The 27,903-nt window shown below is 39.3% G+C and overlaps 1 protein-coding gene across 4 annotated transcripts; it reads right to left on the reverse strand.

Moving 5' to 3' along the window:
* Positions 1–1,296: 1,296 nt before the first annotated feature.
* On the reverse strand, positions 1,297–27,157 carry stim1a (stromal interaction molecule 1a). Of its 4 annotated transcripts, none has more exons than XM_085130354.1 (14): positions 26,999–27,157; positions 26,187–26,322; positions 23,118–23,248; positions 18,934–19,048; positions 16,171–16,282; positions 15,710–15,825; positions 12,639–12,816; positions 7,191–7,368; positions 6,275–6,442; positions 5,935–6,035; positions 5,566–5,795; positions 4,694–4,774; positions 3,711–4,131; positions 1,297–3,296 (listed from the first exon to the last, which is right to left on the reverse strand). In XM_085130354.1, the coding sequence occupies exons 2-14, from the start codon at positions 26,308–26,310 to the stop codon at positions 2,819–2,821; spliced, it is 2,433 nt and encodes an 810-aa protein (XP_084986480.1). In that variant the 5' UTR covers positions 26,311–26,322; positions 26,999–27,157; the 3' UTR covers positions 1,297–2,818. The 4 variants fall into 4 exon arrangements, with proteins under 4 accessions (XP_084986480.1, XP_084986482.1, XP_084986481.1 ...); XM_085130356.1 differs by having other exon boundaries at positions 4,068–4,131; positions 26,999–27,156; XM_085130355.1 differs by lacking the exon at positions 4,694–4,774.
* Positions 27,158–27,903: the final 746 nt, after the last annotated feature.

Genomic DNA, 27,903 nt, shown 5'->3' on the forward strand with positions numbered 1-27,903 from the left:
AAAGTGCTGTGTATTAGAAGAAGAAGCTCACCTTTCATTCAAAATAGTTTATTGCTTTCATGCAGGAGTGCCATCAAAGTTTAGACCACAACATTAGATGCAAAATGATTTTTTTCCCTGCACAAATATACTGTAGGTTTTCATAAATAGAAGCTCAAAATAAAGACAAGGAGAAAAGTAGGGTGAAGGACTTAAGAGCTTAAGCTGATCCACTCTTTTAACCCAATATAGGTTTCGTTATGACAGTTGACATGCATCAACGTTACAGTGCATTATACCGGGAGCAGACACACACTCACACATTCAGATGCCATAACCAATTTACAGCTCTGTCGTGCAAAAAAGGTACAAATGACACTTTAAAAAAGTACCAGTAGGAAATTGTTATTTTTTTAAGCTCGTCTTATTTGTTTAAATAAAATATTTAAACGTGTCTTATAAATCCAAACCACCTGTTACATTATGAGGCTGGGGGAGACTTCTTGTGTCTTCTGCAGCACTTTTTGGTTGTTCGTTGATCAGGAGCACCCTAAGTGTACTGGCGTCCCTACTACTTTAGTAATCACCTACAACTAGATGCATAGTTTTGTGCTCAAATGAAGCAATCAACATTAAAACTGGCACAAGGTATTTTTCTGTTGTTGTACTTATCTGAGAATAATAATTTGTTACAAATGTAAACATACGGTACTGATCATACTGTTACAGGAAATACCCTCGGACATTCAGCAGTTCATCTTTGAATATACATTACTGTATACATCATGCACTTTTGTCTTCTGTGCAAAAGGGGCTCAAGGTTTAGAACACACTACAAATACAAAGGCCTCTGACAGAAATCACAATTTGGCACTTTTACATGATTGACTTCCTGCCTCCATAAAATGTTAACCAGAAGTGGTTACAACTTTAAATTTTCAGTCTTGTACAGAGCAAAAGACTTTCCTTAATTATAGCCCTTACCAACAACCAATCCTCACTGAAAAACTGCTGTGGATCTTTTAATGTCCACTAAAAAGACAAACAAAATAATAAAACTAAAAGACAGGACAGCATAGCCCAATCCACATTACGTGAAAATTGTGGGATCCTGGTTAACCTTCAGGGGGCTATTCTTACAAAACAAACCCAAAGGTGTACATTTTCTTATGATATACAGGTGTAGTATGCAAGCATCTCTAGCATTTTCTTTTCACAATGTCTATCCTAACTTTAAAATTAAATACCTAAAGATACCATTGCATTTCATGGCTGCCACTTCAAACATCTTGGTAATTTCTTGCCTAATAAAAAAAATTATTTCTATATACACCCTAGACATTTTTAGTCTTCAAACACCTGATAACCGTATGGTTCAGTGAGGGTGTGTGTAAACCCCCAGTTTAATCAGTGATAGTCCTTAAGATAAGCTGGATATTTCAGCCAAGAGATAGAAGAGACATTCTTCTCTCTCTCCCATTTTTCAAACGCACTAAAACTCAAAACCGCAAAAGGTCTGATGCTGGTCCTTTAGATACTTTGCAAGAATTTACCTCTAGGGTGCAATACAAATACATTTAGACCCAGCAGTTAATGCTGATACACTAGGACAGCTTATTAGGGCTGTTCAATGTGGAAAAAAGATAACCGATTAATATTCTGAGAAAAACATTAAAACCCTTAATTATCTTTTATTTTATCTTTTTAAAAATGTGGTTTCTATTGCTAAACAGAAAATGGCCAAGTTGAGGCGTGATGCAAGAATAACTGTTACACAAAAGCATCTCATGCAAATCAGTATATTTCTTCTGAATAACCCAATAAACAGCAATACTTAATGTGATATTATGGGCTCCCAGATAGTTGCTGACTGCATCTGAATAATGTCAGTAGGAATAATAGAGGCAAAGCACCATCTAGTGTGATGAGATTGCTTTACAAAAAGAGGAACATTTTTATTTTGTATATTTGTGACTTCAATGTGAGACTATAGTTTTTGGGGGGTTTTTTGCATTCATTTAAAAAATAAATTTTCCACCTAAGATCTCGTAAAAGTTAGGATTTTTTCTTTTTCAGAGTATCACCCCCTCCCTGATCCTTTTTTATTATTTTTTTTATTATTATTACCTAGAATGGCCCTAAGAAGGCATCGTAATATACTGAGTTCAAATAGCAACACGCAACATTTGTTTTTACAGCCAAAGATAATATACAGGAGCATTCTAATACACCTCTTGTATTTGAAGATCTCCTGAATGTGTCATTTTTGCCGCAAACAAGACAACAAAAAGAAAACAGACAAAGTGTACCAATCAATAAAAAGAAAATAGTCAGGAGTGTGCATTCACTTTGGACTTGTAGGTGTTTTGATAGTAATAAAAGAAACAAGTGTTGTCTAAGCAGGTTAACAACAAGAACCAAGCAAACACTAAGAGCATTCGAGTATCTGTCAAACAAAAGTGAAGACATGCAAAATGTTATAGATTGTAGAACAAGAAGGAAAAAAAGGAAACAACAAGTAGGAGACATATTTCCCTTTGACACTGGCACAAGTTCCTGCAGAATAAATAACACTTTACATTCCAATATACAAACCTGCCCATTTCCCACATACTCAACATTGACCAAGTATAAGCAGATAAAGCTGGGTAAAACAGTCCACAGTCTCTCAAAGTAGGTGTTGTAACCTACAAAAAGATTCAATGACAAAAAATCTTGCCATCATGTGACCATTAATGAACCCCCAAAACTAGAAACTAAAAAACATAACAAAAACAAAAACAGGTCAGACAGAGGAATACAGTCAGACAGCTTTGGTAGCCCATAGTTCATTTAGTTTTTATTTCCTCTGTTTTTTGAAGATCTTGAAGGTATGTTTCTTACGGCTGGCAGCTGAATCTGTGTCTTCTCCTGTTGAACCACTATCTTCCTCTAGGGGGCTCTTCTTGGAGGACAGCTGTGGGATGCGGCTGTTGGCTTTAGCTCCCACCACTCCTACCTGCCCTCCTGTTGGTGATGGTGTGTCAGGTTCAGTGGAGTTTGGGCTGAGTGAGCGAGATGACTCGGACAGACTGTTGATCTCTCCCAGGCTGTACACCTTCTTCATGAGTATGGGGCTGTCGGGACCTCCCTCATGAACACGGTTCCCTCCATTGGGGGTGTGAGCATGCAGTGAGACGGCATCATCTGCCCGGTTGGACAGGCCGTGCATGAGAGAAGTGGGCTTGATTAGGTGGCCTTTGGAGCTGTAGGCAGACAGCCGATCACCAACTTGTGAAAGGGACAAAGAGGAGTCTGAGTCGGAGCGATTTAGATCCCTGCAGGAAGAAAAATTCACAGGTTAGAGAAGGAAAAATCAGATCCAAGGAATGTTTAAAAGCAGCTTTGCATGCTTGAGTTTATCTACACTATGCCTTGAAAGTCACGGACACGCAGGGCACAGGCTGGATAGTGGGGCTCCACACTTGTTAGTTGAGCAGGCAAAGAACAAGAGGAACACTGAGAGGTTGAAAGAGAGTAAATGCAAAGTTTCTGTAATGGCTTAAAAACAGCGAAGGATGAGAAATTTTATAAAAGAAAAAAATTACAAAATAAAATGGAAACATAACAAAATGAATATACTAAGGGAAGTGTATCTACTCTACATGTGTTATCAAGGTAAAACCATGACAGGTGGTGTAAAAACACCCACGCACATGCAAAGTGTGTGGAGAACAGAGACAGATGGGTACCCGAAACTGTCGCTGCACAAGGAGTGCACTTTGGAGACATCTGAGAATGACAAATCAGGAATAGGATCCATGGGCTGGAAAGAAGCATGGTATGCATGGGAATGAGGGGTTGCACTGCCACCCACAGAGCTGGGTAAGCAGGAGGAAGATGAGGATAAGGATGATGATGACTGAGGAATTTGGCTGGAAGTAAAGATTATGGACGGGTGAGAAACGGCCGAGGAGAGGGGAGGCAGAGGGAGACAATCGAGCTGCCCAAACGAGTGGCTGCGTGAATGTCTGAAGGTAGCCCTAGGCCTCGAATGGTAGGGGGTTCCCTCGCCCTGCTGCCCCGCCAACAGGCAACTCTCTACCAACCTCTGGGAGCCCAGGGCCAGCTGGGGATCAATGTGGCGTTGGCGCAGAGACATCATACTGGGAGCTGTTGGCACAAAATAACAGCATTAGTAACATTAACATAAAATAAATGGCTGATGGAAAAAGTGAGAACAATGAGAAAATTACTGAAAAGATGCTGTAGTCTTTGGAAACGTCACACATTATTAAATATAAAAATACACAAATTTTAGCCTCTTTACTCCACAATAGTGATGCATATCAGTAAAATCCCAACACTTGTTTAATCTTTCCATCTAATAAAGACAAATTATAAGAATATAATAAGTTTAAATAGGAAAAAATTGTTTCTTTGAAAAAAACAAAAAACAAATACAAAACAATAGTGGAGTAGAAAAAAAGGGCTTGTCTGGAGGAGGGGCAACATTTAGGAGGAGGATTTCAATACCAAGCAAGCAACTAAGGTCAGGTCAGGGGTGTTTTTAAATGAAGGCAGCATGGAGAAGGTTTTTTTTTTTTTTTATTATTACAGCTGGGTCCATCTGGAGCATACTGCCAGTTAAAATGTATGAAAACTCTTTTTAGGCAAAAGCGGAGATGGGAAGGTCAGACTGAGGACTGAAGTGGGGCATGAATAAATGGCCAACCAGGATATTTCCACATGGGCTGACAGTCTGAACCAATGGACCACAGGTCACTAGCTCGCCGTTCCAACAGTCGATTGCCATCTGTAGTTGGACCGATGAGACAGCAGTGGGAGCCAAATACCAGAGAAGTGGTGGAGGGAGAGAGGGGAGTGAGACAGGCAGTGTAATTAATGTTGATTAAACACTTGTTCACTTGTGCAGCAAATTGGAGCTCCAGTTACCTAAACCCATAACCTAACATATAAAGTCAAATATGGTTTGAAACCGACATAAAAATGTATGAATTCTGCAAGAACTGTAAGGTGTGTAAGAATCTGAGTTGTGTTTTTTGGTGTTCCTATCTTGTTCCTAAATAGGAATCACTCTGGCAGTGACTACATCTGAAGTATTTCCTTTTTTGGCATCCTTCGAAAAGCTGATCCAACATATCTATAACACGTATCATGACACAAGCACTACAAATCGGTCAACACAAAAAATTGTTCTCTTTAAGAAGTATATTTTTCTTTGGGTTTCAGTTTCCAGAGGAAAATCATGGCAATCTTCAGTTTCAATAATTCACTGAATGAAATAAACAAATGTATCCAAAATAACAGTTAACAAAAAGGCAAGTGGTACCGTGTGTAAAACAACAAGACAATTATCTGAATTTACATAGTGTGAAGTGTAAAACAACATTCAATACTCATTTTCGACATGTCTAACTCCCACCACCATCAGCACCATGGAGGCCACAATAATACATGTAGCATTAGGTCCAAATTGTCATGTGAGCTGATTTTTGGATTTCCCAAGCAGAGCCTTGGAGGAAGGTTTAGGGATTTTTTTGCTAATCCCCACTGAAGGGCCGAGCGATTCGGAGGAACTCTTACATGGCAGAGTTCCGGGTACGATATCCTCGTCCATGTCGTCCATGTCGTCCGACATGATGAAGTGCTGAGGTGTAGCTCTGCCGCCCATGAAAGTGGGGTCGAGGTTGAGGGCCGAGGCCAGTGATGGGAGGCCTGGATTGTTGACGATGGTAAAACCCGTTAAGATCTCTATCTGCTGCCAGCGATGCAGCCTCTCTCGCAGAGCAGCGGTCACCTCGCCAAGGGCTTGTCTGCAAAAGATCAGAAGAAAGTATTTAAAAGAAAACTTTGCAAAGAGGAGAATGTATGAAATGTATGTATGAAATCGTCTTTCCTCAGCTTTTATTTTTTAACAACATATCAACGCACAATTAAGAGTCTCTAACTTACTTTGCTGCTAATATTTTGTGGTCCACATCATCCAGGGAGGAGCTGTGAGCCACATGGAAAGTCCCAAAGAGAGTGTTCCTCTTTTTCTTTATCTTCTCTGCCTGCAAAAGCAAGTGACCAAGGACTTATCAAGGTAAGCAGGAGGAAGAGGAAAGTGTTGCCCAGGTTACAACAACTGACCAAATATTTAAGAACAGGAAAAGCTTCATGGTTAATGAATACAGAATTTGTGGAAGTTTACCATGTTTGGATATTAAATTATTAGCATAAAGCTCTATTTTTATGATATTCTATTTGTTTAACATACACAAGGAAATGTATATATATTTTGCATGCTAACCCCTTCTTTGGCCACCAGGAGTTGCCGTTCAGCATTTTGCTTCTTGATGTTGTAGTACTGCACTTCCACCTCATGGGTGAGCTGCAGCCATTTCTGTAGAGACTCTGGTGGCGACCAGCTACTCCGTGACTCCAACTCCTTCTCTGCCTTCTTCAATGCCATGCGCACCTGCAACAAGTTTCAACTATTAGCCATGCTAGATGAGCACATAAGGAAAAATGGACCCACAATCTGCCAACAATTTTTAGCCTTTTCCATATCCACAAATAACCCAATCCCACACACTGAAAGCTCAGATGTAACCTCAAACCTGAATAAAGGTGTCTATGTAAATGGCCCCCATTTTCAAACATGAATTTTGGACAATTTATGTAAAATCAAGTCCGAACATTTCCATAGTTGCCCCTTCTCAAATGCACACATCAGGAGAGTCTCTGCATCACGCAGGTTTGGCCACCATTTACCTGTTAATTACCTATAGCCACGATTACCTGCACTATTCTTTAAATGGGTAGAACTGGTACTACAGCAGCAGGGGTTTCAAATCTAGTAAAGTTCGGGCTTGTATTTAATGAAAACAGCACATATATGGAATGTAGAAGCCCTGCTTAATCCCAAATTAGCAGGACAGTCAAATGTGACAAAAGCATCTGAATTAGTGCACTGTGATAATCCTCCAAGCACAAACAGTTTCACTTACGTACGTGGGCTGAACTGTGCTGCTTCTGCCAAATTCCAAAGGACAAAGACTTGAGTGGGTGTATTTACACTATAGCTAGTGTGAATCTGAAAGACCTAAACATACTGTGCCGATGCCACCTTGGGAGTCTTCTTCTCTATTTACTCAAATTCACTGCTTCTACTTTGTGGACTACAGATTGCGTTTAAATGTAATTGATCAGACTGCAACCATTACCTGTTCGAGCTCTTCTTCTGCATACTTTTGGCGACTCAGCTCATTCTCTGTGCCTTCACGCAGCTCTCTCAATCGTTGGGCCTCCTGCTTAGCAGCGTTTATCTCATCCCTCAGCTTCTGCTCAAGATTTACCTTCTCTACTTCAACTGTTCGATGCTCCTCCTGGGCAATCTGCAACCTAAGGAAAAAAGGACAAAAGGTCATGCTCAATTTTTAGTCAGTGGCTGCTTACTAAGCCCAAGCAAATGAAGCCGTGTTGGAGCTATTGTTATTTTCTATGAACTATGGAGATGTGCAACCCTGGTCAAAATTTCTGTTACAGATTGTTGGCTGTCTAGCAGTCACTGCTCTTTTGATGTCTAATCAAAAATTTTGGATTATATTTAAATCAGTGGATTGAGAGGGCCAAGGCAAAACGTTCAGGTCGATCCTCTTGAGGTAGTCCATGGTGCATTTTTAGGGTATATTTAGGATCATTATCCGGTTGTATAATCCAGACTCTTGTCATCTTCAGCTTTTAGCAACAGACTGCTCCCAGAATAAACTGCCTTTATATTATTCAGCTATTTAGTACATTCCTCTATCAGTGAAAATGTTCCATGTACCACTGGCTGCAGCACAAGCTGCATGATCAATCAATCCTTGTACTAACAGTTGGAAAGTTCTTCTTTTTGTGTAACTGTAGCACCCTTTCATCTCCAAACATACCTTTGCTCATCACAGCAAATAAGTTCTATTTTAATCTTATCCTCCAACCTCAGGATTCATTTCTAGACTGTATCAGGCTTGTTTAGATGTTTATATGCATGGCTTTAATGCTGAATATTGTGCTAAGTAAGCAGGATTTTTAAGACTGCACAGTGGAAAAAAATTCACCATCAGTCTGCCAAGGATTTTTTTAGTCAAAGAGAATTTTTGATTTACCTTTCCAGCTATCCTAGTAGCATCAGTTTTTTCAGTGTTCCAGACCTTAACTTGACCACCACTGTTCCTGCTAAATACCATTTCTTAATTAGGTTAAATGCTTTGGCGTCTTCAAAAAAGGCTTTTCCTGCGTTCTGGGCAGTGTGCTGCACCGGCTTAAAGGAGCCCTTGAGTGCTAGTTGTTATGACAAGTATTAGAGAGGCAGAGGATTTATAAAGCTTTGACTTTTGGTAAAAGGTACCTGGAATCAAATTTTAAATCTTTTGTGTTTCTTGTTCTTTTTTACGCAACAATTGCAAAACACATTAAAGAGATAGTTTTCTCTCTGACGTTATTTCTTTTAGAAAGTGTATCTTGTGCTGAAATCAACAGAAATGTTTACTAGGGGTGCCTAGATTGCATGCCATAGTAGGCATTGCATCAGCCATGCATCACCAGAAACAGCTAACATGTAGAAGAGCAAAGGACTGTGGTCAGCTGCTAGGCAGCTCACAATGATCTGACATCAGAGGAAGCAGAGCCAAGAAGAGAACAGCTGTTAGGATTTAAGTTTAGAACAGTACAGTGTGGCACCCAGTGCTCCTGTAGAGTTCTGAACATGCAAGTGGTGGATATAATTAGACTAGTCTTTATAAAAAAAAAAAAAAAAAGAGGAAAAAAAAGCCTTTGAAAGCGGGCTTGTCACCAATAACACGATTGTTTTCACTGAGACACACACACCATTCCGATATACTCTCATCTGTAACCATTCAGGTCCAACTAAACCCGTGATGTGGTTACATTTATGCAGGACTTTGTAATATTTTTCAAATGAAAAATGTCACTGGCCTTGATAGCCTAATGAATATAAGAAGTCCCAGAACTACAGTACTACATATACTGTGATGCAACAAAATAAATGCTGTTGTTTTCAAATTTCTGTTTTGTTAAACATGTGGCACAAGGGCAGAACGTACAAACACATTTCAGTCACCAGGGAGCAGCACTTTCCCCCACTGAGGCTGAACACAACAGCAGAAGTAGTGCACAAGCGCAGAGAATTGAAACTTGATCCAGACCATGAGCTATGGAAAATGTTGCTGGTGGGCAGTCCTGCTAATGCTTTCGACCCTGACCTCTGCCATTCTCTAGCTAAAATTTGAAAGCACTGGCTGAGTAACAGTGTCCACAGAGTAGATGCCAAATTCTGTTCCTGAATGAAATGACCTGAATTACAGAGCTTAAAGAATGCAGACACAATGTCTCTGCAGACTTTGCAGGTAATGTTACTGAATACACACTGATATTATAAGACATACGTAGCCTTATATGCCCAACCTTTAAGTTTTTTTCACATGCAATACAAGCTGTCCCTGTCACCTGTCCTTTTTCAGGCCTTTCATCTGCACACCACACCCAAATTCAAATGTGGGTGAATTGCATCAGAGCTGACATGTTTAACAGTCATGCTTAAAACACTCGCCCACCAGTGAGGCAGAGGCCAGGTCAAAGTGTGTTGTAAAAGTCACCCAGGAAATCCAGCTCTCGTCACAACCTCCTTACACTGTCTCCCAACAGTGAAGCCATGTCTGGACCAGGCTACTTGACAGCATCGCAGGATCTGCTTAAAGGTATGGAAAGAGAGCAGGTGGCTGCAGGGATCAGTAAGAAACACACAACTAAAGACAGAGCACAAACCTCTCGAGCTGCTGATTTTTGTGTGGCAGTCCAACTGAAACAAGCATGTCTGAAAAACCTGCTGCCTGTCTGACAGCCTGTTATACCAGAACCTGCATATCCTTTGGCATTCATATTGCCTCAGAAATGCGCACACAATACCCATGCTTGAACAGTAATGCAGCCCTATAATCCTCATGACCTCATACTATTGGTTTTGAAATGACTTGACTCAACAAAAGTATTTGATCCCGTGGTCTAGCCTTTTCTGTCATAGCATTTGTTATGCTAGAAAAAGTCGCATGCAGTATTGCCAAAAATAGAACGCCCTTTTTGCATGCAGTCACACTTTTGCACAAGCCCGCATGCTTTTCCTGCCACTCTAACCCACAATCCTCTGAGCCAACTATACATAAAGCAAGAGGGTCAAAGCTCAAAGCACACCAATTTGAGGCAGCTGCAGTTCCCACTGAAGTTCTCAACTTGCATTTTCAGATACCTTTTTTATCCTTTTGCAAAATTAACTGAGTTGAAGTTTAAAATGCAGCTGAACAAAACACCGCTGAATTGTAACAGGCAAATTTTACTGCAATGCTGAACAAACAAGCATAATTCAGGGATCTGAGCAGTTCCTGTAAAGCACTATAGTACTATCTGCAGACAGACAAACTACTAATAAGTATTACACACAACCATGGTGCAGACTGTTTACTTGCAATAATGTCTGCACTTGCTGGCCTTTAATATTTACTTAAGGTTTGCCAATGTGATCTGTAGAGGAGAATTATCTATGCGTACTTAGCTTAGCAAAAAAGGAAAGTCATAATCCACTTCAAAGATGCTAGTGGCAAGTGTTTTACAAACAGTCAAAGTATAAATCCACAGAGTCAACACAAAGACTAACTTGGCAGCGTCAGAAGGACAGAATTTGACCTCACTGATTTGACCCCATTAAAGCCATCAGTTGCACTGTTTGTTGGAATTCAGCAGGAAACTCCCACAAAACACTTTTCCCCCCACCTAGTGTACTGAAAGGAAAAGGAACTAACAAAGAACATGTCTGTTACAAAAATATGCTGATGCAGGAGATAAAAGTGCAACTGTAAAAAAAAGTCAGTAGTCAGTTCAGTCAGTAAGCACTGACAAAGCATTAAATAAATATTTCAAAATCCTGTCTCTTGAACAGCCCATTTATCCCCCATTTAACATACAAACATTAACGTATGTGGGTAATAAGGGCAGTCAAAGAAAAATTTGCGACAAGAGTTCACCTCTCCCTTTGTTTTCAAGAATAAAGACAAGAATGTTACGCAGTTATGTGGCTCTTTCCAGTGGCTTGGGCTTATTCCTTTTTTAGATTTACCTGAAGATGACCTCTCCCCCAGTGGATAAACTGTGTTAGAGATGCAAAACCCTAAAATGGGAATCTCTTTGCACCTTCAAGCTCAAAATGTTTGGTTCATGTATCAAAACTGAGTTCAAGTCTCCTTGAAAGGCAAAATAGGATATGCACTTTAAAGCACATTCTAAGCATTCCTTCAGGTATTAGCAGGACTAAAATAGTTAGATTAGCCTTTCTTTTATTCACCAATTCATGTAGCTTTACTTTAAAACACTGAAATTTCATCTCATTTCAAACCTTAAATCACAAGACAGGCCAATGGCCAAAAAACTCCTCAGTATGAAATATTTTGTATTATAAGATATAAGAAAGGGCAAAGTATAAAACGTGCGATTCAAAAGTTGTTTTTTAAAGAGTTCTAAAATTCTAAAAGGTTTAGCCTTGAGGTTTGGCCACCATTTTATAAATTCCTAAGATTTTTCTCTGCTAAAAGGAAAGTGATTTTGATCACTGGTACTTACAATGTATACTTTTAAACAATTTATCAGAGTATAGTCAGAAGTGATGGCTGGAGACTAAATTAAGAATTACCTTTACGACTACGCAGGTATGGAGGCTATAAAACTGCAGCCAATGCTACCAGTAATAAGCAGTGTTTTAGTTTGTTAAATAAAGAAGTAAGCATGCCTTGATCACATGCATCTGCAGCCAGTTAATGTGTGACTTGCTGTGACATGCTCGTGTATGAAGCCAGAAAAATAAATAAATAAATAAAACAGCAGAAAAAAACCTCTCATGCAATCAGACAGCTTCACGAATGCATGAAGCAAACCTTCCACCATTGATCCAAAGACTTTGGCCTCACTAAATTAGTCACCTGCTTAAATCATATTTGAACATAAAAACGCTCCGTGGAATGGGTCCATAGAGGCCTGATGATAACTGAGTATAAACACATAAGTGTCCGGCGCTAGAGCAGGTCTGCCAGTCTTTTATAACATTTGAGAACAATGAATGCCATTAATCAAACCTTTCCCAGGATTGTGTGCAAACCTGGGAAAACTATATACAAATCCAAACAATCAAACCAGAAAAACATTGAAAGTTGACAGCAAAAGAACTAGGGAGTAACCCTGCAAACATGCTACAACGAGTCAGGCCGTTGCTTTGATTGTCATTCAAGGTTGGATATCAGCAGAATGTTCAAGTGGAAAGTAAAAATCTTCTGTTCACTTGTGACCTCCACCATTTAGAATCAGTAAATGTTGGAGGTTTACAGCTCAATAAGCGAATAAGCTACTAATGTCAGAAATAACTGTTTACAGCTGATTATTATAGCACACAGTTTAATGTATGAGAGTTATCCTCAGACAAGTGGATGATGAGTTTAAATGTATTAAAAGCTCAAAAGTTCTCATGTGAAGACAAAAATAACAGTTTCATATTAAATCTAACATGAACGCCATGTGCAGAAAATACAATTAAATGCAATAGAGCTTGTGTTGGTGTTGGGAAAAACCCTCACTTCTTTTGTAAGTCATGCAGACTCTGCTCAGCTCTCTGCAGGCCCTCTAGGTCCTTCATCATCTTCTTCATATGGTCCTTAGAGTAGCGGTTCTGGATGTAGGCGAACCAGCATCCACCCATGCCTATGACTATTGACACGACCAGCATGAAGTCCTTCAAGTGGTTATGTCTATTCACTGAAAGAAATAAAAAGACATGAGGTTACATTTTAGTAAGACAAGAAACTAAGTCATTAAGCAGGCCTATAGATGAGGAGATGCATTTTGGTCAGCAACATGTATTATAGGATAATGCTGTTTAACAACAGAAATTTTACAAGAATGTGGTGTGAAACTTGAATCTCATAGTCATATTACAACTGCTGTGGAGTGACACAAATAGAAGGCTCACCAGCACAATTTCAGGTTGCGGTGAGAGGGACCCAGTGCAAAAGACCACGATAAAGACAGCTTAACACGACCTATTTTAATCTGGGGAAGCTATGAAGCTAAAGCTCAAACTTGAGCTGCAACTATAAGTATTCATTGACGTTATCACTGTGAGGGTTTTATAGATTTTCGGAGTCACAATAGCTTGGAATCAAGTATCCTACTTGTAAGAACACATCCCATATTCAGATCCCTTTACAACCACTAACAGGATAACTTAAAGTTAAACCCAAGCTGGGAACTAACAACAGTTATTTGTCATTTGATGAGTCGAAGAAATAACATACATGCAGCAGCTATCGTAGTTTCTCAAAGTTTTGCAAGTTACACAAGTTTTTCTTGCAAAACCTGAGTAGGAGTATACAGGAAAGAACAGTATACTTCCTGGAGTGAGACAAAGGGAAGTAAAATGAATATATCAGTAGATCGTGCCAGCTTGACAGACAGAACTTCTACAACACAAGCTGTAAATCTCAAGTACCTGTACAGCTCAAGTCTTATCAGTTCCACTGAATAAGTAAGAATAACAGGAATGCACTTTGCATACAATATATCCATATTTTTTAGTCTGACCTGCATGTAGCCTTGGAGGGCAGAAACACAGTTTTTAAAATGAAGGCCAACACTGGACAATCCAGAAGTACAAGCCTGTAAGTTTTTTACCTGTTCCAGGCCAAATATTTAGACCACCTGTCAGAATAAGATGAATAAACAGCAAGTTGTGGGCACTTGAGAACCATGCATAGTAACCACAGAATTTTAATCACTCCCTGCCCCTGCCATACATAGATAACGTACAGAATAACTCCTTTTATGTTGATGTAAGAATAAAAGCACACAGATAGGTTTTTCACCTTGCTTTGATCAAAATGGGTCAATAACGTCTAGCTGACAGGCAACAGAAGAAAAACCTTATTTTGGTGGTTGTTCCTCCAATAATGTGACCTTGAGAAACATATCTTTACCTCTTAAATGACCTGGAACACAATAACCCAAAACGAGTCATGCTTACTGAAATGCATGTCTAGTGCATCATAGTTCTTCACTGAGCACAGACGCCAAAAAGAAAAACAGGGTATTATCTCTGAGAATGCAATTTCCTGATGCCACTCCTCTGCTGGGCTATTTATTGTAGGCAATTTCCTTTTACATACAGTGAACAAAACATTCAATTTCTTTCAGGAATACCACCAAGAGAGCATCAAGTGACAGGTAATTAGCCACAGAACTGGAAATAACAGGACCCAAACGAGCTTGGGTTAATTATTACACAACTGTTGGCCAGATTAGGTGCAACCTTTTGTGCAGTGTGTCTTAAAATGCTGCTATGCTTCACAGTTGGTCAGTCTGGCTGTTAGTGGGACCCCCTGGTTTTGAGAGCTTGTCAAAGCCAGACAGCCCTTGCTAATGTCTTCCTGCGGGTGACTCTTACAAAACACATTCACAATGACACATGCCAGACACACACCACTACACACTCTTCCCCTGTCCTGTTTTGTGTGTGTGTGTGTGTGTGTGTGTATCTGTGTGCTTAAAGCAAATATCTGGTTCCACTGACTGTTTATTAGATTTTCTTTTTTTCTTTTTGACGTCTCATAAACACTCTTCTAAATACACACCTTCACTTTACTTTGAAATTCCTGGGAAATAATTCTCCAGTATCAAAACATTTTTTTAAAAAACATCTAAACTGCTGACAGGACATATGACATAGAAGACAACCTATCCATTGTGATGTTACAAATCCCTAAGGAGCTAAAAAAACTGAGAAACCCCTAAAGGATTACAATCTATAAGTGCAGAATTGGAGCAGAGATAGTGGAGAGGAAGAGGATGAGTGGAGTGTTTATTTGCCTCTGTACGCAGAGTGATGTGTCTGGAATACAGAGTAGTGTGGTCCAACAGTCTAAATCTTCCTCAGTCCCTGAAATTGATACAGGTGGTACAGGATTTCCTAAGCTTAAATGATAGCACTGGGTTGAATGAGCATACACCTTTCACAGTTGTGGGTTATGTTGCTTATACTCGTACACTGTTGTGTCTGCGTTTTACTAACATGAGTCATGAGTGAAAGCCAATTAATCTTTAACAATAGTTAAATTAACTGGAATTCAGAATGGGGAGAAGACTGTAGGACTTACTGAGTCTATACACAGATTGTTACACCTGTCAGAAGAAACAAACACAAGCTAAACTGGCAAATTATGAGTTACTGCTTCAGTCTAATGAGGAAGCTAGCCACAATTACAGTCTATTACATTATGTTTCACAGAGGTATAATCCTTCCACTAATCAATACGCCACATTTCATTACCAAAGAGTTATTGAGATCTGCTTTGCTGTGATGTGTAGTGTTTCTGGAAAGGTGCTATGGCATAGCTACAGTTAAGATTTAGTGCAGTACTATAAATCAAGCATTGCATAGACCTGGTGACTCTGGCCACAACACTTCACAGGGACAAAGAGCGAATGAAAATGAGAGCAGCAGACCAAATTGGGCAGGATGTTGGTCATGTTGGTAATGAAACTTGTTTTCCACAGTAAAACATTTGAACGCAAGAGATTCATATAGTAGACTGTCTGCTGGGGAAGCCGTGTTTCTAAAAGTCAGACACGACTTGCAAAAAATAAAGTTACATACTCAGTGGTGCCCCAAAGAGTACGGTGTCCAACGATTTGAGCTGCAACTTTTGCACATGGCTTCGATCCAAAATCTTCAGAATAGAGAGTGTCAGAGTGGTGTTCTTTACAGCAAGCCTGAAAGAGACCAGACGTGCATTCATTTCGCAGGAAGAAAGCGGGACACACACACACACACAGACACACACACACAGACACACACACAACAATGAATGTAATGTGATCGCTTGACAAGTCCTTAATTCATCAAAGGTAAACTAAAGTAACCCATATCAAAATAAAACAGATTAACAAGGACAGCCAATTTAATGACTTTAAAAAGTTGTATTAAGTACATAAAAATATCTCCACAGTAATAAGTAAACCAAGATACGTTATCACACACAGTGATGTGTGGGGTTCATAGATCTGTTCAGTTTGAAAAAAGAAAGAAAGAAAAATACAGTCATGATGATGTCACACCTTGGCATGGCACTTCCATTGAAATTCATCTTGCGAAATGCATCCACATACTGTGGCAGCTCCACATAGTTGATGAGCCATTCCACCACCTCGTCCACTGTCCAATTATACACTGTTGGCAAAAAGAAGAAACAAAACATCCACTATAATTACAATTCTCAGTCTTTATTTTGCACCACATTAGTTGTTCCCAAAGCGACAATTATTCTTTCTGTAGTCCAAAATATAAACACTATAAAAAAATCCAATCAAACTACAGATAATGGATCAATTATTTACAATGAAAAGTACTTCCTTCAACTCGTATAACAACCCACAAACAATAAAAAAAAATGTGACAAATACATTCTGCTAGTAAGATGAGTGTATTAGTAATAAGAGAGTGTAGCTGATTTATCGGTTGATCTTTGCTTCCACCCTCACCTATGAATATGAATACTGGGTAGTGACCAAAAGAGTTAAACTGCGATGGAAATGAGCTTCCACCATTGATTCGCCGGACTCAACCTTAAAGATAAAGTGAGGAGCTTGGCCATTCAGGAGGGGCTCGGAGTAAAACTGTTACTTCCCCACAGTAAGTTAGGAATCTTTGGGCAGCTGACCAGCATGCCTTCCCAGACACCTATTAGGTGAGGTGTTCCGTGCATGTGCTACGAGGAGGAGGCCCCGGGGCAGACCCAGGACACAAGAGAGATTAGATTTATGGTTTGGCTTGGGAATGCCTTGGTGTCCCTCTGGAAGAGGTGGAGGAGACGAAAGTCTGGGCATCTTGGCACAAACTGCTGCCCCAGGATTAAGACCCAGACACATGACAGAAAATGGATGGATGGACATTCTGCTAACAAATATCATGATTGATATTTAAAACAACATCAGAACTTGAATCAGTCTTCACAGATAATGATTAATTGTAACTCAACAAAATTTCCTTTCTAAAACTTCCTGCTTCTAAATTAAAATACCCCATAAAAGCATGTCTGGCATTATAGCAGTGTTTGTCACTAGTGTTAGCTGTGAATACATATAAGATATATAGGATTTCTATAACCAGAAATGTTCCAGATATAAAGAACAAATTACATGCCAGCTTGTCCTCCAGCCTCATCCGTTCTTTCTGTTTATTTTTATTTTATGTTTTATTCATTTTATAATAGTAGAATTCATATTTATTCACATGTTTCATTGAGAGAACTCAATAAATAGCTGCAGTATATTTTACTGTCTTGCTATTTTCTAACACAACTGTTTTAAAAGAGAAACTTTGACTGTAATCTTTCACTGTGTTTGAGGATGTTCAAGGAATCGTCCTTGTCAGTTAGATTGTTTTATGTCCTAAATGGATGATTCAGCTCATTCTCAGCTCTCTTCTCATGTGGTGTTCCCCAGTGTTCAAGTCTTGGTCCTATTTTATTCTTCATCTAAGGCCTTCCATTGGGCCATCCACAAATACAGTGCTAGCTTCCACTGTTATGCAGATGATACACAACTTCTAAAGATTCAAGGAATCGTGTGGACAGCTGTAGCTTTCCAGCAACTAATTTAAGAGTCATGTAGCACAACAGTTAATCAAAGCAATCCAGAAAGGGAATTACACTTCCTTTTTCACGCCAGCAGTTGGTTAGATGACCTCGAATAGATAGAAAATGTTTCACTTGCTTAAAAACAGACTGAAGGCAAAAAATATATAATTCTGAAACCAGAAACAATTAAAGCATGTTTGAATATAGGGCAGCAGAGATTCAAGAGGGAAGAAACCAAGTGTCTCCTAATGTCTGATTCATAGACCTCAGGCAGTCACAACATCTGAAACTAAGTATTAACTATTACTGTAGCAAAGGCTGGAGTAATTTAACCAATGTTCTCCTTTCTAGCTACACTGTAAACACTTTCAAATTAAAGCTGAGAAACAGCTGTAACCTCATAAACATCAATTCATTTCAAATCTAACACTTGCAGCCGAGAAAAAAAACGCATCACTATTGCAACTGCATAATACAGGTTGACAAAAAATGCATTGTTTGACTGTGTGCATACACATCCTGAATGATCTACGAGATCCCCGCAGCATAACATGCTGACAGGAATAATTGGGGAAGGCAAATCTGATCCCCAGCACCTGGCAGAGAGTCAAAACTGTGAGTTGGCTAAGTTAATACATTGCTCTCTTGTACAATAACCCTGTTTCCTTGCTCAGAACCTCTAAAACTTTGTCAAGAAACTGCAATGCAGAGTAAGTCAGTACTGTGAACAAAACTGTGGGAAAAGCAGTCAGAGGAAAGGGTGCTCAAAGGTGAGTGCCAGATACAGCACATGAAAGTGCTCTGAGTGAGTATAATAGAATGCATTAGTACGGTTGGACATAGTCAGAAAGAAGTGTGACTGAATTTTGTGCTGACAGCTTCAACGATCTTAACTCTGGGCCACTCTGGCAGAACAGTGCACTTTGCTTGGCATGCAATCTTATCAACTACTTTGTGCCTTTGTTAATTGAGTGAAAGGGTCAAGCATGGATAAGATGTAACACACACTTTCAGTCAGAGGGAAGCACATAAACCTTTATTTACAGGCATATAAAAGCTCTGCCATTTTCTGACTGGTAATCAAAGTCACTAATACTGCTTCATTAAAAATGAAAATCACTGGTACAATATCAAACATTAAGTAGTGGTTGGAGGTATTGAGTGTGCAGAAAAAGGTTTGCAACATACAACTCTACATAGAAATAGATGTGAAAGAAAGGCCTTTTTTGCAACAAAACTGTACCTGCAGAGCCCTTCCATGAATTCCACAAGTCCTCCACACTGATGAACTGGTCATCCCCATGGAAGCTGTTATGTTTGGCCTTGGGGTCATGGTAGTTTAAATCTTCTCTCAGGAACTGCAGTATGACAAAGACATATTTGTAATGGCTACAAACAAAAACCTTTTACAAGACTTGCATGACAAAATAGCTACACTTGTTAAAACATTTGTTTTACAACTGAAATTCCACCACTGAAACTGACACAGTGCATTTAAAACTTTGAGCACATCTTTAAGTCCGTAAAGTTGGCTTTGAAAGATGATGCCTTTGTATATCAAACTTAGTTGCTTAATTGAAGTGGTGTGAACTTTGTAAGACAAAAATCAGACCCATTGTAATTGGTGCCATGTTCTCCAAACTATCTAAACAAATGTTGCTGCTAAAAGCGGCAAGTGTCATCAAGAGTGAAAGGAAAGGGCGTGGCACCTTATATTACCTTGTTGATGTTGTTCCTACAATGCAATATTGCTGTAGGCCAATCACTACAACTAAGGTATCGCCATGTTATCATATGATAGCTTTGGAACTTGGGAAAAATGCAAATGCATGGTTCACACCGAGAGTGAAAACGTTAAGTCACAAACCCCATATGAAGATGAGGCTGTGGGGAACAAACGGTGAGCTCTCAGTTAGGGTTTGTTTACATTTAGGCAGTAAAAGTACTTGGCTATGTTTAGAACAATATCATGAGTTGTGTACAAAACATTAGCCGTACAATTTAACAAAAAAACAAAACAAAAAAAAAACAAAACAAAAAAAAACAAACAAAGCCTTTCAGACAGAATGCCATGAGGGCAAACTTCTCATGTTGCAAAGCTGTGACACCACAAAACATGATCACTTCTAATGAAATCATTACTACAAAGAGGTGCATTGCTTTGTGACAATGCGGAAAGACCACATTTGTAAATGGTGTTTAGGGTTTCTATTGATTGTGAGCACTGTGACCCATTTCACTGCTGTAATTGTTAATCCATCATTTTAGTGCAATTAAATGCAACTCCTGTGGGATATATCCATTGCCTTCACTCGCTTAACATGAAATAAAACATAATAAATACCTCATCAGGGATTTTCCCCACATTATTTAATTGTGCAACACAGAATGCCATTCTCAGTTTTGTTCAAAACTACTATACATTTAATCATAAAAACAGCTTTTTTTGTATTCCTTTTAGAATAAGACAGTGTCATGCTCACTAAACTGCACCAAAGACTGATCGTAATGTAAATTCCACTTGCACTCTCACTGAAATGGTAATTGTCCCTCACTGGCTTTTGGAACCACATTGCTGATTGCCCACTGTATTGTAGGCTAACCCACTCACCAGGTTTTTAAAAATGAACCCTACATAACATCTAGCACTCCCACAAAAGCAGAGTCATGGGTGAAAGACAGTAATAAGTCATGATGCCTTTCTTTCTTGATAGATTTGTGTGGGAAGATTTCACTACAGTGCAGCAAGATGTCTCTGCTGCAGGTGAAATACTGCACTCCCAAACATATTCAATGGAAAATTAGCAGGACCTGTATAATGCGACAGAGTCACCAAGGTTACTGCTAAGAGACCAGATGTACACTTTCATCTTGTTCGTAAAGAAAACAACTCCCCACCTTATTTAATTACTGTATGATTAACAAGAAAAAGAGTGTTGTCTTGAAGTACTCTTCATCATCATTTTGAGCTTTCCATTTCTTGGCTAAAAGCCACTACACATATGATTGCTCACTGTGCTTCTCTTCATTATTTGCTTTAGGGGGGTTGCATGCCAAGTGCCCCTCTTAAAAGCAGTGATCGTGCCACCTGCTTTGATCTGGCCTCAGCTGCATAACACAGACTGAGCCCGAACCATACCTGAATCAAGTCACCAGAGGCGGCTTTCTCGAGGCCAAAACTTGTAGTTTACACTAAAGCTTACAGTGCAACATTACAGTACTGTAACATATGCATATGTAAAGTTTTTTTCAGTTTTGCTTATAATTCATGCTATTGAGGAGAACTACTGTACTGTGCAGTATTACTCTACCCTGAGCACAAAGCAGATTGTAGCTTCACAAATCCCCTTTGTGCTACATTTTTTTAAAGAAACTGCTGCATAATTGTCTACAAATCACAAGCAAGTTACAACAGGATTTAGTGCAAGAAATACTCTCCCACACCACACCCATCTTCAAACTAGGCCTTCATTTGCATGTGTTGTTTTAGGACTGTCTTTTGCATGGTCGTGATTCTACTGTAATGACAAAAGCTGTCAAGAGTATTCAAAAATACCTTTGTGTCAACTCTAACAGGCAAGGGTAGAAAGAATACCAGCTGTGCTTTCTAAGCCAGTAAATACACCAGGTTAATTATTTGACAAGGGAAAAAGGTATATCAGCAAGAGCACTGGAGTGCAACAGGATGAACCTACCAGTTAGACAGTCATTATCTGGCTACCTTTGGAGAAAAATCTATAAAATTTTAGATGACAGAGGGTTTAAAGTAACAGCACAGCCACTATATTAGGTACACTCATTGAACTAGGGCTGGGCCATATCATACCGTTCATGGTAATACTGGTACAATGTTAGGCAACGATAAGAAAATGAAATATCGCGATAGAATATGGGTAAAACGCGCATGCGCAGTGCCTTTGTTTTCATATGCACATGGCGGAAAAAGCATGGCGGCGACAGAGAATGAGAAGGGCGAAAGGGGATCGTTGAATGAAATGGATGAACCAGAATTGGTTTGTAAAAATGCTGCAACTTCAGTGGTGTAGAACTGGTTTAGCTTTTACCCGTCAGATACACAACAAAGCACTATTTTTGGTAGAGCATGCTAGTGGACCGTCATTATTACCGTGTTTTTTAGAAAATACGGCACACTTAAAATCAATCCTTTGATTTTTCTGAAAATCGACAGTGCCCCTTATGATCCCGTGTGCCTTATGTATGAATTCTGGTTGTGTTTACTGACCTCGAAACGATTTTATGTCATACACGGCGCTCGAAAATCTGTCAAATGTTTTAGTACAACTTTGCTAAGCTATGAACCCGCACCGCTTGATGGATTGTCGGAGCATTACGGCTATCGTAGGCAGGAACCTCGCGGAGTGATACGTACTGTGCTTCAACATAATATTACCGTATTGTGTGTGTATAACCTCTTTTTTTAAGTTTTGTGGATATTATACATGGTTATGCTGAGGATATGTCGGCCAATTTCCACTGGAAATGCCTTTTGGTTAAACTTTCAGCAAGGAATTTGCATTTGCACTGTTAGATTGATATTTTGTCTCGCATCAATTATATCGTCAGTTATATCGTTATCGCAAATTTTCAAATATATATCGTGATAAATATTTTTGGCCATATCGCCCTGCTCTACGTTCAACTGGTTAACACCAGTATATGATCATCAAACCACATGGCACCACCTCATTGCATTTACACACGATCCAAACAACCTCTTGAAGTTTAAACGGAGCATCAGAATGCCTGTTCTGATGAGTCGCAATTCCTACTGTGATTAAGATATTTGACTTTGTCAGAGACTATATGAAAGGATGGATCCATCCTACCTTGTATCAGTGGTTCAGGCTGCTGTTGGTGGTGTAATTGTGTGGGTGATCGTTTCTTGGCACAGTTTGTGCCCCTTAGTACCAACTGAGTGTAATTTATATGTCACAGCCTACCTAAGTATTGTTAGTACCTTTATAACCACAGTTTGCCCACATTCCAACGTGCAATGTCTGAAAGCTCAAATCCTCTCAAACTAGCATTTTGAGCATGACAATGAGTATATAAGGGGAGCACTATCAGCTTCAGCTCTAGTGAAGTGTGTCCAAGCCTTAGAACACTCCCTTACTAAGAGCAGGATCTCAGCTGGTTGTATCCCTGCCCCTCACTCACAGACTTCAGGAGAAAGAGCTCTCTTTTGAATTGTGAAGAGGGAAAGAAAGAAAAACCCCACCAAAGAAGGATGTCTTATTCTTAGAGCTAGTTAGAAACTGTGTCAGTGAGATAAAACACGCAAGATAACCCTTTGTATCAATATTTCTTCACTTCTCCAATACAGAGGGCAGAATTGATATTGTTAGAGTTTAGCAACACTTCAGTCTTGTATAACTTAGTTAGAGGGCTTTTCAGGTTGTTACTTACGCCATCTGTCTCTACGACGTCTACATTGCCGTTTGCATCATCATCCATCTGCTTATGGATATTACGGATAGCTTCAAAGGTGAGAAAGACATTTTCATCCTTGCATAGTGGCTCATCAATGCGACAAAAATCTGGTGAAGAAACAGAAGTCATATCCACAAGTTGTTAAGTGACAAAGGTCCACAAATTCTTCGACTCATATTTACTTTTTTCCTTATTCTATAATTACTAATTTACTTTTTACAATTACCAAAAATACCAAACAAACAAAAAAAAGCCCAACTGGATAAAGAGCAGATGTAACTATGCACAGATAAACAAAAAACATTTATATAACATTAGAGGTTTTCGTAAAAATAATAATATCTAAGATGTTCTTTTTTGCGCTTAGCACTTCATTTGTAACACTGCAACACTGTGATGCAATAAGGGCTAATAGCTTTTAATCTTGTGTGCACTTTCCTGCAGAAAAGACAGAAAACCTTCTCAATGTCCCCTGCTGAATTGGCTTCCCCACAGCACTCTTTAGCAAAGATAACTGAACTGCAACATTCCTTGGCTGCATAGGAAGGCTTGTTTATACAAGACCTTTCGCTTACTGCGGGCTGTTACAAAGCCAGGTACTCTTGACTGTATCTGCTACACCTATGTGTAGACCAAAAACAGACCATTCACTGAACTGAATCGATCTTAAATAACTATGAGCTTTCAACATGTAGAGACATCATAATTTTAGATGTTATTGTCACTATTCTGTTTAATGTCAAGAAACTCAGGTTTGCTATTCTACAGGCTTTAGTATTGTATACAAATATCCGTATGTAGGACTCTAATTATACAGAAATCAAAATGGACATCTCCTATGATGTCCCTGCGTGCCCACTGTTTTCCTGTGTCACTTTGCTTCCTGAGGGATTACTGATCCTCTGCTAGATATGAAACGATGACGCCACTCCCATTAAGAGGAAACCATTTTTGCATGTGTGCAGCAATGGCAGTTTTAAGAGTGTGTGTGCATTCCTTGATTGAATGCAGCACGGTTCAGGTAAACTTACAAGAACAGTACTCATGAAAGCTTCATATTCTATTGATTTCAAATCTATCTTCTAAATCTAGCTTGTATGAACTATATATATGCAGCTCTGATCTCAGGTATATCTCAGACACTATTTTAACCAATGAAGGGAATGACTAATATTACAAAACAACAAGTTTAGAAAACATAAGTAGGATTAAGAAGCATATATTAAAGCAGTAAGCTTTGCTACACAATTGACTAAATTTTAACCACAAAAGGAAACGATGAAAAGAGTTAAAAGGGAAGCACGCCTTGCCTGCATGCCAACAAGAAATAGTGGTTAAGACTTCCTTTCTGGGTCTGAACTTGGATTTTTTACAGCAACAACATACTCCTGGAGAAACATTTTTATGGAACTTTTTAATCACACTACAGATTACTGACAAAAACCTTGATTCTAGGTTGAAAACTGAGCAGTGTTGACTCTCAGGCAAGGATTCTTCTTTTTGTTGTACCATCTTTCCCATAACATGGTGTAGCAGTATGCAAACATAACCTCACTTCCCCTTTCATAAATGAGCTCATGCAGCTTCATCATTAATCAATGACACCCACATTGTTTTTTTGTTTTTTTCTCAACTATAACAGACTGCAGGCATTTGGCTTGCATTGTGCTGGAGGCTACAGTGTAATGCCCCCTCCTACTGATCAACACATCATACCAATCCATGTTTTGTTAATTCCCAGAACTGGATGTTTTGACATGCAGGCTTATCAATTAAGGACAAAGAACAGAGAGTAAAAATGTCACAGATTAATACCTGAAATAATTTCTGTCCATGAATTTGTGTCTGTAAGCCTATAAAACTTTTTTTTTAACTAGCAAAGTGTACCTTATGGTCTACATGACAACACTAAAGATAGAAATAGGAAGGATGGTGTGGGTGAACTTCCGTGTAGTTATAAGTTCATTTGTGAGCATGCACGCTTTCAACTTTTAGCAAACTTGCAAAGCCACATACCACAAAGTGATTACTCACTTTCAACGTTAACACACTTTGCGTTAAACAAAAAAAAAAAAAAAAAAGAAAGGACAGCTATTCCAGCAAAAAGTCTACCACCTGTAACACTCTCAAATGTCAAACCTGGCCTTCTCTCTCTTTCTCATTTGGCTTGCAAACCTCCAGAGACACAAGATAAGATATTTGCATATATATATATATATATATATATATATATATATATATATATATTTTTTTTTTTTTTTTTTTTTTTTTTTTTTTAAGAGCTCAGGTTACTCACGTCAATCTGTAAGCTTCCATTTAGATGAAGAATACACCCATAGCTTTTCCACCCCGTAAATCCTTCTTCCACTGTCTCCCATGATAATTTAGAATATCAGTCAAGCTTTAAAAATCACTGTCACATCAAGAATAAATTATATGGCACACTGAAATTTTTAGGAGTAAAATACATTTGAAGTGCATCATCTCTACTAATGCGTGTAGACCATTTGGGCAGTTTCTCATTTCACTGCACTGTTCAACAATAAAAATGTAGAAATGATTGATTCAGTGCTACTGGTTTGCTATTCAAAAAAGTATAGAAACGATTTACAAGGTAAATCCATTGTAATCCAATAAAAAAAAAAATCATTAAACTAGTGGACTTCTAAATAACAAGGTTATAATTGGCTGATGCGCCTTTGTCTTTTGTGCTACAAGTAGTTGGAAAGTGATTATTTTAAACTATTATTTACTGGAAATAAAATGCCTACATTCACCCAATAGTCATTCTTTCCACTAATGTTTTTCTTTGATGAACTGCTTATTGTTTGACTCAGTGGCTAGATCAAAGTAGGAGGACAGGGCTTAATGGCAAATGCCAGCCAGACTATTCTCAGCATGGCTACATTTAGTGCCTGCACACAATCGCAATGTTGTGACACAGACTGCTGTCCTCAAACAGGCGGTATAGTGTGTGTCAAGAGGGATATAATTACATCTTTCACGGTTTGCTATAACAAATTATTGCCATGATTGATTACTCACCTGGCATTCCATTTTCAGCAAGTTGACTGTCCACCGGTGTAGGTGAACTTGGCTTTTCAGTCAAACTTTCTCCAACGAGACACAAACACAATATCCACAAGCTCAAGGATCTGTGGAGCTCCATGACTTGTGTACGCTGAAAATAAGATAAGAGTCCATCAAACACTCTGACAACTCTTGCATAACACATTCAGAGTGTAGTGGTGGTATATTACAACATATGACCGCTTTCCCAGGGACAGGGAACTAGTTAAGCAGCTTATAGCACACCAAGAAATGCTGTTACATAAAGCTCACTTCTCATGCGTGACTCTTCTTCCTGAACGAGCCATCGAACAGTCATTAGCTTACTAATACCTGGTTGTAGCTAAGGTAACCTTTAAGCCATTACTATGCTGGTTTAGTTGGTATGTGGCCTTTTTTTATCCCTATAATTCCCCAAAATATCACTTCAGGAAGAGGAGTAAAAAGATTATGAGAAAGTGACAGAAGTCTGGTCCGTCTCGTAGTTTGATGTCTAAAAAGGGCTTGGCGTGCTAGCTAGCTAGCTTGACATCTCCGTTAACTCGACAATTGGGTGTAATAGCCTCCAATGGAAAAAATAACAGTCTAACCCGCCTCATATAGACTCTTCTATAGTTTTCAGATGGAGGTGTTTATTTCACTGTCGACTTGCTGCATTTTCTACAGGCGCACATTAGCGACTGCTGACGTTTAGCTAACCACAAGAGAGAGCGCTACCGACGAGGGATTGTAGTTTTTATCTACGCTGGATGCTACTACAGGGACACCACAACACAGGATAAAGTTACCTGTCATGTATCGGAGCAAGCAGGGCTGTCTTTTCAGCTCTCTGTTAACATCGCAAGAGACGACTGGTCCCGCGTAGCTTAAGCACGGCGAACTCCACCTCCTGTGAGAGGTCTCGCTCTTCCACCGACCGAGAGACCGAACCGAAAAAGCCGCAGAATGTGGACAGACGTGAACTGTCTTCCTCTACAGTGAAAAGGCACTAGTACTCCCTCCTCCTCCGTATAGTCATCATCGGCTAATGACGCCCCCTAGCGTTTGGAGTGTAGGCTATACTTGATCCAAGCGTCCAAGCTGAAGAGAGACATTAAGACATCGAGTATTTTTGCAATAATGAGGAAAAAAAAAAATTTGTCTCTTTATCACCTATTTTTTTTGGACTATAATAGAATATTATACAACATTTAAAACAAAAACTCTGACTTTTTCAATCTCTGCTCTTTGTAGAGTTACACAGCTGAATTCAACAAGCTATAACCAGATTTTACACAAGCCGTCATGGCTGATGGAGTCCATCCCAGCTACCATGAGATGAGAGGTGGGGTTCACCCTGGACAGGTCGTCAGTCTTGACAACAGCAAGGTCAAGGCGATGGCACTTTCCCCTGCTTACAAAATCAGCTTACTATCACCTCAAGAATATTTCAAGGATAAAAGATCTGATGTCTCAACAGGACCTGGAAAAACTAGTCCATGCATTCATCTTTTGTAGGCTTGATTACTGTAACAGCATCTTTACAGGTCTACCTAAAAAATCAGTCAGACATCTACAGCTCATTCAGAACTCTGCTGCTCGGGTCCTCACTAAGACCAAAAGAGTGGACCACATCAGTCCAGCTCTGAGGTCTTTACACTGGCTGCCTGTCCGTCAGAGGATAGACTTTAAAGTTCTGATGCTGGTCTATAAA

This window comes from Neolamprologus multifasciatus, chromosome 14 (assembly GCF_963576455.1).
Source record: "Neolamprologus multifasciatus chromosome 14, fNeoMul1.2, whole genome shotgun sequence".
In the NCBI taxonomy this organism is placed as follows: Eukaryota; Metazoa; Chordata; class Actinopteri; order Cichliformes; family Cichlidae; genus Neolamprologus; species Neolamprologus multifasciatus.